Source organism: Ranitomeya variabilis, chromosome 2 (genome assembly GCF_051348905.1).
Source record: "Ranitomeya variabilis isolate aRanVar5 chromosome 2, aRanVar5.hap1, whole genome shotgun sequence".
Lineage (NCBI taxonomy): Eukaryota > Metazoa > Chordata > Amphibia > Anura > Dendrobatidae > Ranitomeya > Ranitomeya variabilis.
The window spans coordinates 422,229,816-422,246,168 of NC_135233.1; the positions used below are offsets into that span (position 1 = coordinate 422,229,816).

At 48.5% G+C, this 16,353-nt stretch overlaps 1 protein-coding gene across 3 annotated transcripts in view; it reads right to left on the bottom strand.

The window, feature by feature from the left end:
* Positions 1 to 5,584: 5,584 nt before the first annotated feature.
* SCUBE2 (signal peptide, CUB domain and EGF like domain containing 2) overlaps positions 5,585 to 16,353 on the bottom strand; it is a 75,115-nt gene continuing 64,346 nt past the window's right edge. For all 3 annotated transcript variants that reach the window (XM_077286639.1, XM_077286637.1, XM_077286638.1), the window contains 6 exons: positions 16,156 to 16,323; positions 15,160 to 15,321; positions 11,119 to 11,316; positions 8,122 to 8,274; positions 7,897 to 7,976; positions 5,585 to 6,645 (listed from right to left, as the gene is read on the bottom strand). In XM_077286639.1, coding sequence (XP_077142754.1) covers positions 6,493 to 6,645; positions 7,897 to 7,976; positions 8,122 to 8,274; positions 11,119 to 11,316; positions 15,160 to 15,321; positions 16,156 to 16,323 — 914 coding nt within the window. In that variant the 3' untranslated portion in view covers positions 5,585 to 6,492. The remainder of the gene's footprint in view (positions 6,646 to 7,896; positions 7,977 to 8,121; positions 8,275 to 11,118; positions 11,317 to 15,159; positions 15,322 to 16,155; positions 16,324 to 16,353) is intronic.

A 16,353-nucleotide genomic window follows, 5' to 3' on the forward strand; every position in this document is an offset into this window, starting at 1 on the left:
TAATTCTGGCAGCAGCCATTTTATGGATGGCAAATGTGTTGATACGAACAGCAGCCATTTTGTGGATGGCAAATGTTTTAATTCTAACGGCAGCCATTTTGTTGATGGCAAATGTTTTAATTCTAATAGCGGCCATTTTGTGGATGGCAAATGTGCTTATTCTGATGGCAGCAGCCATTTTGTGGATGGCAAATGTTTTAATTCTAATAGCGGCCATTTTTGTGGATGGCAAATGTGCTTATTCTGATGGCAGCGGCCATTTTGTGGATGGCAAATGTAATTCTGATGGCAGCCATTTTGTAGATGGAAAATGTGTTAATGATGGCAGCAGCCATTTTGTGGATGACAAATGTGCTGCTCCTGGTGAACATCTCAGACTAAGGCTACACACATCACTAAATCCTTGTTACCCAGTAATGACCACTAACGGCCAATACTATATTCCTTCGGGAAGTGAACAGGCTTTACCCATGTTTCCTGTCTCAGTGGTTTCCAATGGGGCACCGACCCTTTCCCCTATCACTCCTGTCGTGAATCCAGCAATCCTCCCACCTGGATCGTCCCCGACACCGACCCTTTCTACTGTCACTTCCACTGCCAATTTAGCTGCACACCCACATGAGATGCTCCAAGCAGCAGCCTCTCCTCCCAATGCTTCCACAACAGCACTCTCACGCAGTCTACCTAACCGTATACCTGGTACCTCACAGGCTGTCTCACAGCCAAGCGCACACCTGTATGGGACGGTGGCAACTATAACAAGGGGGGGGCTCAATCTGGGAGGGGGATACCAATAGCACAGGAAGCACAAAGGGGAGGGAATGTTGGCAACCTATTTTTGAAAAAAAGAACTTCCTGAGGGACCCTTGTTAGTGGTGGGAAAGGGTGACATAACGACAATGGAGACAGACGCTATTGTTAATGCTGCCAATTCTCGGTTAGAGCACAATGGAGGTGTAGCTAGAGCTATAGTGGAGGCAGGAGGGGCGACTATTCAAGCTAACAGTCAAATCATTGTTGAGTCACGTGGTCAGATAGCTGTTGGGGACATAGCGGTGACTAAAGCTGGCAATCTCTCGTGTAGAATGATCATACACGCTGTGACCCCTACTGTTGACCCTGTTCATCCAGATGTTAGTGCTCAACAACTTCGTGCAGCAATAACTCGCATTAATGAGGACAGGACTGTTAACGCTTTTAAGACTGCCTGTGTCACCTAGATCCCACACCATGATACTGGAGCTGCCCAAATAGAGCCCCTCATTCCAAGACTCCTCCTGCTCCTCATACACAAGGGACTACATCTGTACTCCCGGTGCCATCTCTACTCCCGCCTCAGGTGTCACCACCAACAGTGCCAAGGCTCATGTCAGAGGAGCCCACCCTCTAAGTCAAGTTTACACCCCAGCAAGCTGCTACTCTGTTGAACCAACTTCCAGATCCAGAAAAACAGCCGATGCCTTTCAACAGAAGCATGCTTCAAATCCAAAGGAATCACTCAGCCACGTGGCAAGATCTCATTTCCTTGCCAAATCTTAAAGCAGGCGATGCATATTGGCCTGTTATGGATATCGTGTTCAATGATGACTCACTTGACATGGGACTCTGGTGTTGAGTTCTGCCAAGAACCTAAGACATGGGCCTCGGATGAGTTGGCTGACCTATCACTTATTGTCGCCAAAGGTTTCCAGATGCCTCAAAGCTGATGCAGCCATTGTACGATGACCTCAAGACGTCAGCGTTTCCACTATGTACCAAATCCATGGAAGCTTTCTACGCTCTTAAACAGGCCATACAGTCTGCACCAGCTCTTGGAATCCCAAATCCTGATATCATCTGAGGACATCCAGTTCTCTTAATGGCTCCACACGACATAATTGCTATTCTTGGAACCTAAACATCTGTTGGTGCAGTGTCATATGAGACTCCAATGTTCGCTCTTGGTTCCGGATAATGTCACTCTTGTCCGCTGCAGCATCCTTAACCCGTCCATGCTGCTTCCTCTTTCCAGGGGGGATGTGGATGATGATACTGATGCTCTCGGAGAAGATGCCTCTACACACTCAAAGGAGGATCATGACTGTCTTGAACAAATGCAGGAAGAAGTAGCCTCCAAGAAAAACGTGTCTGAAGACCCATTCCCACATGCTGACCTGACGTTCTTCACTGATGGTTCCAGATTTGCAGATGAAACAGGAAGGTTCCATACGGGATATGCCGTGGTTACACATGACCAGGTCATCTCAGCCGGATCCCTACCACCGCACGTCTGCACAAAAAGCGTAACTTAAGGCTTTGACGTTGGCTTGTCAGGAAGCGACGGAGAAGGTGGTCAACATCTACACGGATTCAAGATACGCTTTCGGAGTGGCTCATGACTTCGGCAGTATCTGGGCAGCCAGAGGATACCTAACGTCCAGTGGAACTCCTGTAAAACATGCTGCTACCATGCAAGAACTTGTGGTCGCTCTGAATCTACCTTCAGAGGTTGCAGTGATCGAGATCAAAGCTCACGGGAGATTGGATTCTCCAGAAGCAAGGGGGAACTTCTTTGCTGACAAAACAGCAAAAACCTATGCTGTGGATCCATTTGGGAAAGAGAAAGCAGCGGTGTACGTGTCACAAGACACTGAAGAAGGGACTAAAGCCTCTCTTATGAGGATTATCCATCTACATCAAGACAAGACATCAGATGATGAAAAGAAGTCATGGCAAGAAGGAGGAGCTAAAAAGGATGAAGATGGAGTCTGGAGGATGAACAAAAAGGTCTGTCTACCCCGTAATCTGTACCCCTCAGTGACAGAATGGGCACACGGTATCACCCACAGAGGCAAGAATCAGATGAATGACCTGATTTGGAAGACTTATATGGCACCTGGGATCTCTACTGTCACCCAAAATTATTTCAAATCCTGCCTTGTGTGTGCAACATGCAATCCAGCATCGCCTCAGAAAGTTACTCAGAAACATTTGGCTAAACCACTTTATCCCTTTCAGAGGATTCAGATTGATCACATTCAAATGCCAAAAGTAGGGAAGTACGAGTATGTACTGGTAGTGACTGTAATGTTCTCAGGATGGCCCGAAGCCTATGCGGTAAACAACATGACTGCCAGAGTGACTGTTAAGAGACTGATGACTGAAGTAGTATGCAGATATGGGGTCCCAGAGGTAATTGAGAGTGACCAAGGACCTGCGTTCACTGCAGCACTGACTAAGGAGCTATGGACATTGGTGGGAGCTGATTTGGGTTTACATACTCCATATCACCCACAGAGCAGTGGGAAAGTAGAAACACTGAATGGCACCTTCAAAAATAAAATACTGAAAGCCAGTTAGGAGGTCAGACTTGGACAGACATTTTGCACGTTGCCTTATACTCAGTCAGAAACACTCCAAGGGGTCCCACTAAACTCACACCATACGAGATTCTTTTTGGGGGGCCTCCAAGGTTGGGTCAATATTTTCCACAACAGCTAGCCTTAGGAAGTGATACTCTTGTAAATTATGTAATTGCCCTTACTAAAGAACTGTCAGTAACACATGTACAAGTTTTATCATCCATTCCAGGTCCAGATTCCACTGAATGTACCCATACTTTCCAACCTGGAGACTACGTGCTGGTAAAGAAGTTCATCAGAAAGACATCTCTGGAGTCGAGATTTGAGGGTCCCTACTAAGTGCTCCTGACTACTCCTACTTCGGTCAGGGTTGCTGAGCGCCTCCTGGATCCATCTCTCACATTATAAACTTGTTAGACAGTTAGGGACAGAGTAGGATCTGACCTGCCTGTCAAAGTCCAGCTACAAAGGGAGGTTTTCCACAAGGGAAAACTTGTCTCAAACTGGTGAAAACTCCAATTCCCCCCTCCCGGGCGAGACGGTCAGATCTAGGATGTGTACATCAGGGTTAGTCGCACATGTGTATTTTATGTAACCATGGAGATGGGAAATTGGAGAGTAATAGATCCAGCAGGGGGGAAAGTCCCGAGGACATGGGTAACGCGCTCCGATATACCTCCTCGGTATACCCATAATTGGTCACACATTCTCTGGTGTCTATAGCATCCGTATGGTCATGAAGCCTCTGATGTCATAGTGACACTTAACACTGGTGGGTTAGGGAACCACGGTGGGATCAAGATAAAAAAAAAAAGGTTAATAAAGTATTTAGGGGGGACTGTTGAGGAGAGGCATAAGATCAAATACTTAATTAACCTCAAGACTTAAGGTAATTGAGAGAAGCAACCCATAACATGTACTGTTTAACCTTACATAAGTTTTCCTCAGATCAAAGTGAGACACTAAATATGGCTGCCATCTCCTGTATCAGAGCCATGTGCTCTGGTATCCAAGATGAACAATGAAGACACTAAAGATGGCTGCCATTTCCTGTATCAGCAGACCATGTGTTGGTGTCCAAGATGACGCCCACCCTGATGACCTCATGGATCCACCCACAGTGACGCCCACCCTGATGACCTCACAGACTAACCCACCCTGATGACCTCATGGATCCGCCCATGGACTTGCTCATTGCCCAACCCACTAACCAATGGAATACATCTGATCACTCCCATTTTAGAGCTAACCGAGCCCCCTTACAGGAGATATATAAGATGTGTTTTTAAGCCAATAAAGTCCTTCTTGGAGCTGAGCCACAGATTGATCAAGGAGTATACATCCAACTGTGTGGTGTATTTCTTTTGGTGCGCACCTGATCAATATCCATGAGGCCAGGAGTAGGCAACTAGAGAATTGAACATTTTATTAATTGTTCAACCTTAATAGGTTAATACGATTAATCCCCAATCCCCACAGTTTTAAGCGTGCCCTAAAAACAAATTTGTTCAGACTGGCCTAAAGCCTCAACGCATTAACCTAACTATCCCTGTGTGGCCCATACAAAAAAAAAAAACAACCCAAACAAAATAATCAGGTTCCTCGCATCATGTTCTCATACACTTCATGCAGTTAATAGCCCTCGTTGTCTGTATTGCTACATACTTAGGCAGTTAACTGGTTCATACAGCTTTACATGAACACCCGAGCCTTACACTATGGCTGGTCTGAACAACGAAAGCAATTGTTACCATCCACCTCTCGTGTCTCCCCTTTTCCCTATAGATTGTAAGCTTGCGAGCAGCAGGGCCCTCAGTCACTCCTCTTTGTATCTGTTTTGATCTGTGTTTATTGTTATTCTGTAATGTCTATTGTCTGTACAAGTCCTCTCTATAATGTAAAGCGCTGCGGAATATGTTGGCGCTATATAAATAACATTATTATTATAAATTATTATTATATATGTACATAATGTGCACTTATGTCAGTACTGCCGATCTATGCATGAGGCTGCAGGAATACACATGCTGTGTATATTTTCGGGAGGAAGAAGCTTTATTGCATTGTGTTCCCAGGGGACGATATAACAGGTGCATTACCCTGGGCAGTTCTGGGAATGCCGCAGATGCTGGATTGTGCATTTATGTGGGAGAGAACCTGTGGTATTCATGGCCACCGGCTTTTCCAGCAGCAGATCCCGGCAGATTACAGACACGGGTCGGCATCGCAGCGTCCACCCTTGATTTGGTAAATAAGCGCTTTATTAATTCATAAACCTAAAAAAATATTCTCTTACTATCCCAATAAACTGTGACTACGGCTGAGCGGACTCTTGTAAAGAGTATACGTTGTATATTCATAGTGCGTAAAACTGTACAATATTTACAGGGCGCGTTCTCTGCAGGGTCCGCGATGCTCTGCAGAACCAGTGTGCCAAGCCTCTGTCCGACCCTCTCCAGGACCCCTCTCCCCGCAGTGCCGGCCCATACACGGAGTCCATCTCAGCGTCCAGCACTGTGACCTCCTGGATAAACGGGTCACACCTCAGTCGCCCTTTTTTTGTCCTCTTGTACAAAGCACATCTTATTTTCCCCCTCACAGCCGTACCAGAGGCCCAGAAATATGTAGATCCAGGACCGAGTCCAAGCAGGAGGTGACGACTTGGTCAGAATGCGTCTCCTTCTCCGTGTCAGTAACCTGCCAGCAAGCCTGTGACATTCAGGTCATTGTATGTTTGTTCTTTTCCTCCTGGATTTCTAGTAATCTTTGTCTAGTTCCGATCACTTCTTACCTGACGGCCTCAGCCGGACCCCAAGTGTCCCGTTGTAACGTATTTGACTGTTGGTCATAAGTCTCTTCTTTTCTTCTCATTAATATAAGGTAAATCCAACAAGTTCTGCCGTCTTCGAGGCTGATGACCCTCTGAGACCTTGTCCTGGTTTACATTGCATTTACTAAATTTCACCTTTATAATATGGCAGCTGAATAGCAGACCCCCGGGGGGAGACCGTTCAGGCGAGACGTCAGAAGATTACGACCCAAAAATGGTATAAATAAAGTCGCTTCCCCCTCAGGAGTGCGGGCGTCGTGTACAGCATAAGGGTGCAGCGGAGATATTACCGGACCCCGATCCAAAGCCTCCGGTCACACCTTATTTATACGGCCGCAGGAATCTGGAGACTTTGGCGCGCAGGAGCCTGATGAAGGATTTGGGAAACATTTCCCTGGATTCCTGAGCTGTGTACTTAAAATAATTCTGAGGGTGAGCGAGGACTTCAAACAGCGCCTTAATCAGCTTCTTATCCTGCAAGACACAAAGAAGAAGGGTCAGATCGGCCTCGACTGGAGGCCACTGGTATAAGAAGGCGGCTGGAGGCTTTGTGTCCAGTTACTTCCTTGCACCCCTCAGATCCCACTCAGGTGAGACAAATACCCCACTGCTAAACTGTGTAGGGAAAAGTACTGGACCCCCCATCGCAGGCACTGACCTTGGGTTTCTCCTTCAACTCCATTGCCCCCAAGAGTATAACCTACAGCCTCCACCCCCGGTGTATAACCTCCGGCCCCCCACGTGCCTGCTGCCATTACCACCATGTGACAGAGCGGCCGCTGGTCCAGAGCTCCATGATACCAGCACAGTCCTGTAAGAGGAGCCTCCAAGGAACTAGACCGTCCATGACGTGAGTGGAAGGAACCGCAGCAACTCAGCCACGAAGTGGAGACCCCATAACATTGCGGGGGGCCGAGTGCTGAGGAGCAGAGGGCAGAAAAGTCACCACTGCTCTGCTCACCCCATAACTGCAGAGTCCAGACCTCCTCTATCAGCACAAACACTACGCCCCCGCTGGGTGCTGCACACAGCCGTACATCACCAAGCACAATGCTGAGTGTCGGATGGAGTGGTGTAAAGCTGCCACCACTGGACTCTGGAGGAGACGTGTTCTGTGCAGTGATGGATCACACTTCTCTATCTGCGTCTGATGGAGGAATCTGGGTTTGGTGACTCCGGGAGGACGTTACCCCCTGACTGTATTGTGACCCCTGTATAGATGGTGGAGGGGGTAATGCTATGGGCTGTTATCAGGGGGCCGCCTTGGACCCTCAGCTCCAGGGATGGGAAATGTTAAACTTCAGCACAAGACATTGTGGACAATCGTAGCTTCAGGTTTGTGGGTTCAGTTTGGGGAGACCCTTATCTGCCCCCCATGATAGTGCCCAGTGCACAAGCTCCATACAGACATGGAGTGGACACGAGCGGCCGCACAGAACTCGGACCTAAACCTATAGTGGAGAGTGTGAGCCCGGACCCCCAACATCAATGTCTGACCCCACAACTGCTCTTCTGCAGAGGGGCGACTCCACATTAATGTCTATGGATGGCAGTACTGCGCCGGGCATAGGCGGCACTTTGTCGCGCTCTTTTGAATGGCGCAGAGGCTACGACTCCATCACAATGTGGTTTTCTCAAGGGCAGAAATTTCTGAACATGGCTCCTCCTGTTACATGTAGCAGGAGGTTTACGGACCCCGATCCTGTAATGTAAATGCAGCTTTACCTTTAATATCTCCTGGTGATTTTCAGATGCGTATAATCTCCCATCTCTAACAATATCTTCTATCAGCTCCTGATAATCTTCTGAGAAAGACAAGAAAGAAGTAAGAGTCCTGACCCTAGGAGCTGACGCTCTGTAAGGTAAACTGGTCATGTACAAGGGGCACTCAGTGCTGGGAGTCTACAGTCCTGAGAGAAGGGGCTCAAACTCACCATTACGGGGTCTTACCGTCGTATGTCACATACGGAACCTGGAAGCCTTTGGCGCTGTTCCCCTCATTAGACCGAAATTGTATCCAGAGCTTCTTAGACCGCGAGGTGAAAGCGATCGGACGCTCGTAGGTCTGACAGGTCTCATACGTTGTCACGGAATTGGACGAAGCTTTAAGAAATAAAGGGACAGAATTTCCATAAGTAACAGATCTGTAACCTGATCACCATGTATGGAAATTGCCTCTTCTGAGAAAAAGAGGACTTAAACTCTATAGCGCCACCTGTTGGAAGTAGCGATCCTACAAGTCACAATCAACCCTTTAACGAGTCGTGCAATATGACTTAAGGCCCCGTCTCACATAGCGAGATCGCTAGCGAGATCGCTGCGGAGTCACTAGTTTTGTGACGCAACAGCGACCTCAGTAGCGATCTCGCTATGTGTGACACGTACCAGCGATCAGGCCCCTGCTGTGAGATCGCTGGTCGTGTCGGAATGGCCTGGACCGTTTTTTGGTCGTTGAGGTCCCGCTGACATCGCTGAATCGGTGTGTGTGACACCGATCCAGCGATGTCTTCACTGGTAACCAGGGTAAACATCGGGTTACTAAGCGCAGGGCCGCGCTTAGTAACCCGATGTTTACACCCTGGTTACCAGCGTAAATGTAAAAAAAAACAAACAGTACATACTCACCATCTGATGTCCGTCAGGTCCCTTGCCGTCTGCTTCCTGCTCTGACTGACTGCCGGCTGGAAAGTGAGAGCAGATCACAGCAGTGACGTCACCGCTGCGCTGTGCTCTCACTGTACGGCGGCTCAGTCAGAGCAGGAAGCAGACGGCAAGGGACACCGAAAGGCGAGGATGTACTGTTTGTTTTTTTTGGTAACCAGGGTAAACATCGGGTTACTAAGCGCAGCCCTGCGCTTAGTAACCCGATGTTTACCCTGGTTACCCGGGTGCTGCAGGGGGACTTCGGCATCGTTGAAGACAGTTTCAAGGATGCCGAAGTCGTTCCCCTGATCGTTGGTCGCTGGAGAGAGCTGTCTGTGTGACAGCTCCCCAGCGACCACACAACGACTTACCAACGATCACGGCCAGGTCGTATCGCTGGTCGTGATCGTTGGTAAATCGCTATGTGAGACGGGGCCTTTAGGATGAAAGCCAAATCAGTATCTCAATTCGCAGACACGGTGTTTCGGGCTGTTGGCCCTCGTCAGTGCGAAGCATGAGAACTGATTTGGCTAGGTGAGAGGCTCTGATTCTCAGAAGAGGCAATTTGCATATTTAATTTCCCAGAGGAGCATTGCACGGCGAATAAGCCTCCTTACCTTGACAAGCCAGCTGGTATGTCACTCTCCATAAGGAGAAACGTTACACCATGTATGGGGCGCTGTAACCTGATCACCATGTATGGGCGCTGTAACCTGACCATCATATATGGGGTGCTGTAACCTGGCCATCATATACAGGAGAGCTGTAACCTGACCATCATATACAGGGGCGTGTAACCTGACCATTATATACAGGGGCGCTGTAACCTGACCATTATATACAGGGGCACTGTAACTTGACCATTATATTCAAGGGTGTTGTAATCTGATCACTAAGTGTGGGGGCACTGTAATCCGATCACTATATACTGAGATGCAGTAAACCGATCACTTTATGCAGGGGTGCTGTAACCCGATCACTATACACAGGGGTGCTGTAACCTGATCACTATACGAAGAGTGCTGCAACCCGATCACTACACACAGGGGTGCTGTAACCTGATCACTATATACCAGGGTGCTGTAACCCGATTGCTATATCCCGGGGTGCTGTAACCCGATCACTATATACCAGGGTGCTGTAAGCCGATCAATATATCCTGGGGTGCTGTAACCCGATCACTATACGAAGGGTGCTGTAACCCGATCGCTATATCCCAGGGTGCTGTAACCCGATCGCTATATCCCGGGGTGCTGTAACCTGATCACTATATACTGGGGTGCTGTAACCAGATCGCTATATCCCGGGGTGCTGTAACCCGATCACTATATCCCGGGGTGCTGTAACCCGATCACTATATCCCGGGGTGCTGCAACCCGATCACTATATCCCGGGGTGCTGTAACCCGATCACTATATCCCGGGGTGCTGTAACCTGATCACTATACGAAGGGTGCTGTAACCCGATTACTATATCCCGGGGTGCTGTAACCCGATCACTATATCCCGGGGTGCTGTAGCCTGATCACTATATCTCTGGGTGCTGTAACCCAATCGCTATATCCCGGGGTGCTGTAACCTGATCACTATATCCCGGGGTGTTGTAATCCGACTATTATATCCCGGGGTGCTGTAACCCGATCGCTATATCCCGGGGTGCTGTAACCCAATCACTATATCCCGGGGTGCTGTAACCTGATCAGTATATCCCGGGGTGCTGTAACCCGATCACTATATCCCGGGGTGCTGTAACCCGATCAGTATATACCGGGGTGCTGTAACCTGATCACTATATCCCGGGGTGCTGTAACTTGATCGCTATATCCCGGGGTGCTGTAACCCGATCACTATACGAAGGGTGCTGTAACCCGATCGCTATATCCCGGGGTGCTGTAACCCGATCAGTATATACCGGGGTGCTGTAACCCGATCACTATATCCCGGGGTGCTGTAACCTGATCACTATATACCGGGGTGCTGTAATCCGATCGCTATATCCCGGGGTGCTGTAACCCGATCACTATATCCCGGGGTGCTGTAACCCGATCAGTATATCCCGGGGTGCTGTAACCCGATCAGTATATCCCGGGGTGCTGTAACCCAATCACTATATCCCGGGGTGCTGTAACCCGATCGCTATATACCAGGGTGCTGTGACCCGATCACTATATCCCGGGGTGCTGTAACCTGATCACTATATCCCGGGGTGCTTCCATCAGACACGGAGGCGTAGCACCCAGGTGAATAATCATGAGGTGCTGACCCCAATCACGAGATGTCAGCCCTCCAGGCGGGAGATACTCACGGCTCTTCCTCATCACCAGGTAGTCTCCGCACTCGTCTTCGATCGGTAGGAAGATTTCTGGCACCACGATCAGGATCCGTCTCTTGGGGGGAGGGGAGATGTTCCAGGTGCACTCCGTGTTCGCAGGGTAATTTCCGGGATAATTGGGAGATTCGATGTACCCGGAGTAGTCCCCCAGCTGCCCCCCGCACTGCCGGTCTGAGGACGAGGAGACGACACGTTATGGAGGACACGGCAGCGGTAAAACAAGTGATAAAATTCTGACAAATTATTTGGACGATTCTTCTTTGCCGGTTTACACTGGACAACTGATAAAGAACAGAAATTATCCGGGAAAACACTTGGTACAGCTGCGTCCTCCGCGATCAGTGCACCAGCGCCCTGGGAACAGGCAGCCATCACCGAAAATCAGCCACAAACGCCATGTAACAAAGCGTCAGCAGCTTTCTCATAGAATTTGCCTCCCAGTCATTGGGGCATGTGCACGAGTCTTCCTGAAGGGGGCGCTGGAGTAAGAAATGCTCCAAACGCATGAAGAGGTGGAAGTTGTGACGAGTTTGTCGTGCCGATTTCCCAGCGCACCGTCCCGGCTCCATCCCCCCGCTCCGTCCCAGCTCTGTCCCCCAGCTCCGTCCGGGCTCCATCCCTCGCTCCGTCCCCGCTCCGCACACCTTCACCGACCGGCTACAACCGATGTAAACAACCAGAGTCACAACTTATTGCCCAATTTCAGGCTGCACTAAAACCGCAACATTTCAGTTTTATGCCAGAATTCTGGTGAAAAGTCCGGTCTGATTCTGGGCCTCCATATCAGCACTAGATTCACAGCTGAGGGTTTGGTACAGTTGTATCCAGTGTGAAGGGTCTTCTCTATGGACTCCAGACCGATACATCGCAGCAATCAGGGCAGGAGATTTTATGCTGCTGCTGATGTCTAGACTGGATACAATTGTAACAAACCCTCAGCTGTGATCGGTCCGGAAGGATTTTCAGCCTCTTGATCGATCAGTAATATTATAATTACAATTTCTAATAATCTGCACCAGATTTTCCAGTCTCATAAGTCACATTTTTATGGACTGTCCCGGATTTCTGGGTGGTTGGCAGCCGTCATATAAACATGAATGTTGTCATTACAATCTCTGCTTGCTGCTAGTCCTGGAAAATGCTCCACAGAGGCAACACCACTGCTAAAAGAAAGAAAGCACACCCCTCCGCTCCTCGCTGGTGCTCCGTGTACAGGGGCTGCAGATGTCAAGTGTAATATGTGGGTAGTGACCCCCGATCCCATGCGCCATGTGAGCAGTGACCCCCCCTGGATCCCCACACAGTATGTGGGCCATGACCCCCCCTGATCCCCGCGCGGTACAAGGGCCGTTACCCCCCGATCCCTGCACAGTACGTGGGCTGCGATTCCTGCAGCCCCTGTATACGGAGCACCAGCGAAGGGCAGAGAGGAATATTCTTTCTTTCTTTAAAGGGTAAGTTCACAAAGGGCGTTTTTGCTGCGTTTTTTTATGCTAATTGTCAGCTGCTTTTTACAATACCAGCAAAGCCTATGAGATTTCAGAAATCTCATGCACACACATTGGTTTTTTGTGTGATCAGTATTTTGTGCTTTGCTGCGTTTTTTGGACATAGATCATGTCACTTCTTTAAGCGTTTTTGCTGCGTTTTTTTCACCCATTGACTTGAATGGGTGTTGAAAAAAATGCAGCAAAGCCACAGGTATCATTATTTGCTGCATTTTTGCTGCAGAAAATCCAATGACATTAGAATGGACAAAGAGAAAAAAAAACGCACCAAAAAAACGCACGAAAAACGCACCAATATGCAACAAAAAACGCACCAAAAACGCACCTAAACCTGCGTTTTTGACGCAGCTTCTTTCCTGCCAAGATGATCAGATTTTGCTGCAGAAAAAAACCCAGCAAAAACACCTTGTGTGAACTTACCCTAACAGTAATTTTGCAGCATTTACTTAAACTTCAACTCATTTAAAGGGGCACTATCAGAATTAAACTCATTTAAAGGGACACTGTCAGAATGAAACCCACCACACCGAGGATTGTGGATTTCTTGCTGATTGCTGGGAATGTGCCGCATGGACACCCAGTGATGCACTAGAATTATTATCTTTATAGCGTCATTCATTCCATAGCGCTGTCCATGCTGCACATCTTGTGTCTCGGAGCCGCCTCCATCCCTTGTGCCACTTGGTCATTCCTGGATCCCCCTACAATGCTTGTGGGAAGAGTCTGGAGGAGGATTGTAGTTTAGAGAAACCAACTAGAATTTTTGGAGCAGAACATTGACGTCAATCAGGAGGCGACGTAAGGAAACTGAGAACGATGCTGCGAGTTATCACCCAGCGAGCGCCACTAATAATGAATCTGCCCCAATGCAGCAGGAGAGACCAGGGGGCCCGGAGGACGCCCCCCAGAGTACTCGGCTCCGGGGTCACGCAGATGCTGGAATGTGATGGAGAACAGCCGCCGCCACGGGGACATAGTGCCAAATATCACAGCTGCCCGCAATCTCGCTGCTGAACCCGTCACCGTGCAGACACAAAACACACGGACTAATCCTCTGCTGCTTCCACCAAGGAGAGAAGTCCCCCACTGATAACAGAGGATGCACCCTATAACACCTACAAGCCTGCTGAGGACCGGTATGGCCGTCGTGACCACTGCCAAAGTCACCCGGTGTGAAGAGGGAGCAGCCGCCATCTTGGATATGGGGCATAATGCTGACCTCCTATCAGAGATTGGCCTGACTCCATTTTGTCTCATATCAGCTGGTCACACGTCTGCAGGGACATGAGCACTCCTGGCCCCCACCTTTTCCCTACTTGAATGAAGACCCTTTAGTATGGTAATGGACTGAGACCAGTGTAGCAGGCAGATGGCACTTCAAAGCTTGAATGAGGAAGCCAGGCCAGCAAGGGACATGGAGGTGCCTGGGGGCTCAATTAAAGTATACATGTCAGATGGCTACAGGAGGACACATCTACTGTCCTCCCAGCCGGACTGTCTCCAAAATGAAATCATGAATTATGGACGCATCGTCCGAGGTACAGGCTCATAAAAAATATCCTCATAGCCCTGAAGAAATTGCGCATCTGACAGTGCAACTCCTGGGTCAGTGAGAGTTCGGGAACCTGAGATATAGAGATCAGCCTCCCACAGCGATCGAATGGGTCCAGGTTTGATCCCTGTACGACCGGCAGAACAAGCCACATGCGCTGGTACCGCCCGTGTACTGATCCGATCATCCTGAGAAAAGTTATTCCATTTATTAGGTATTGGGAATAGATTCTGCAGGGAAGCGGAAGGGTGGAGATTGTTAGTCCACCCAGGTACAGGGGGGAGGGACACAGAAGGATTAAGAGCTGAGAACACATGGAGAGTCAGAAACAACAGAAGAAGATGATGATGATGAAATAAGGAACAGGGCATGCCAGCCAGAGGGGAGCAAGCACATGATTTTTGGGGGCTGCCCAACAACTAGAACTCTTGTTCCTGTGGAACGCAGAGCTCCCCGGCCTCCACAAGTGACCTTCAACCTGGTAAATTGGCCTCCAGATTTATACCTCTAAGACTTGTTCTATTATTGTTATATTTTACGCTGACTGTAACTCTTGGTATATTTTTACTGTATATTTCTTGTAATTATCTAGTGCGCCCTTAAGGTAATTAAACCATAAATTAATTTTGGGTGATGCTTTTATTCTGATTGCGAATGTTAGAATACCCAGCGTGGGTAACAGGGCAATCTCCCCGGCGGCCATTTGCTCTAGGTGCAGGTCCCTTATTGACCTGAGAGACAAAGGGGGCGCCGGAGAGCTGTGCCTGTGTAGTTACATCACGGATTGGTGACGTGGGAGGAACCAGTTTTCTTCACACCAGGCTTTCTACACAAGGACAATAAGCAGATTCTAGAGTCTGATACTTTATCATTGGTAATTTATCGCTACGTTATTAATTTAGGGTGCGGCCTGACTTCCAATTTTTTATTTCCAGCAGCAGAGACGTCACTCACTTTTACACTGGGTTATGTTAGTGGATCCATCAAAGTCCGTGCTGGTGTTTCCTGGACAATAAATGCAGGAGTTCTGTCCGAACTCTGGCTGAAAAGTCCCCACCGGGCAGCGGATACATCTGTGTGTCGTCGTGTTGTATGAATGTCCCGGAGAACACTGAACTATAAAGGCAAGAGGGAAAAATAATTACCATACCTTCTGTACTATACTCCAGAGCTGCACTCACTATTCTGCTGGTGCAGTCACTGTGTACATACATTACTGATCCTGAGTTACCTCCTGTATTATACCCCAGACCTGCACTCACTATTCTGCTGGAGCAGTCACTGTGTACATACATTACATTACTGATCCTGAGTTACCTCCTGTATTATACCCCAGAGCAGCACTTACTATTCTGCTGGTGCAGTCTCTGTGTACATACATTACATTACTGATCCTGAGTTAAATCCTGTATTATACCCCAGAGCTGCACTCACTATTCTGCTGGAGCAGTCACTGTGTACATACATTACATTACTGATCCTGAGTTACATCCTGTATTATACTCCAGAGCTGCTCTCACTATTCTGCTGGTGCAGTCACTGTGTACATACAATACATTACTGATCCTGAGTTATATCCTGTATTATACTCTAGAGCTGCACTCACTATTCTGCTGGTGCAGTCACTGTGTACATACATTACTGATCCCGAGTTACCTCCTGTATTATACTCCAGAGCTGCACTCACTATTCTGCTGGTGCAGTCACTGTGTACATACATTACATTACTGATCCTGAGTTACATCCTGTATTATACCCCAGAGCTGCACTCACTATTCTGCTGGTGCAGTCACTGTGTACATACATTACTGATCCCGAGTTACCTCCTGTATTATACCCCAGAGCTGCACTCACTATTCTGCTGTTATGTGTGGAGTGAATGGAAGGACGTAAAGAATTCTGTGCATTTAACCTTTTGCTTTCCAGTTTCTTTACTTTATGAACAGTCACCTCTGGTTTCGCAGTCGTGGAAAGATGTGGCGCTGCTGTGTTTCGTTGTGAGTCCTCCACCACAGGGGACACAAGACTTGCGTCCAGGTTCTGGCTGATACGTTCCGAGCGGACAGGGAACACAAGGCCGAAAACCATCAGAAGAGAATTCACCCGGAGAACACAAACCTGAATAATAAGGAGGGATAGAGTTACAGC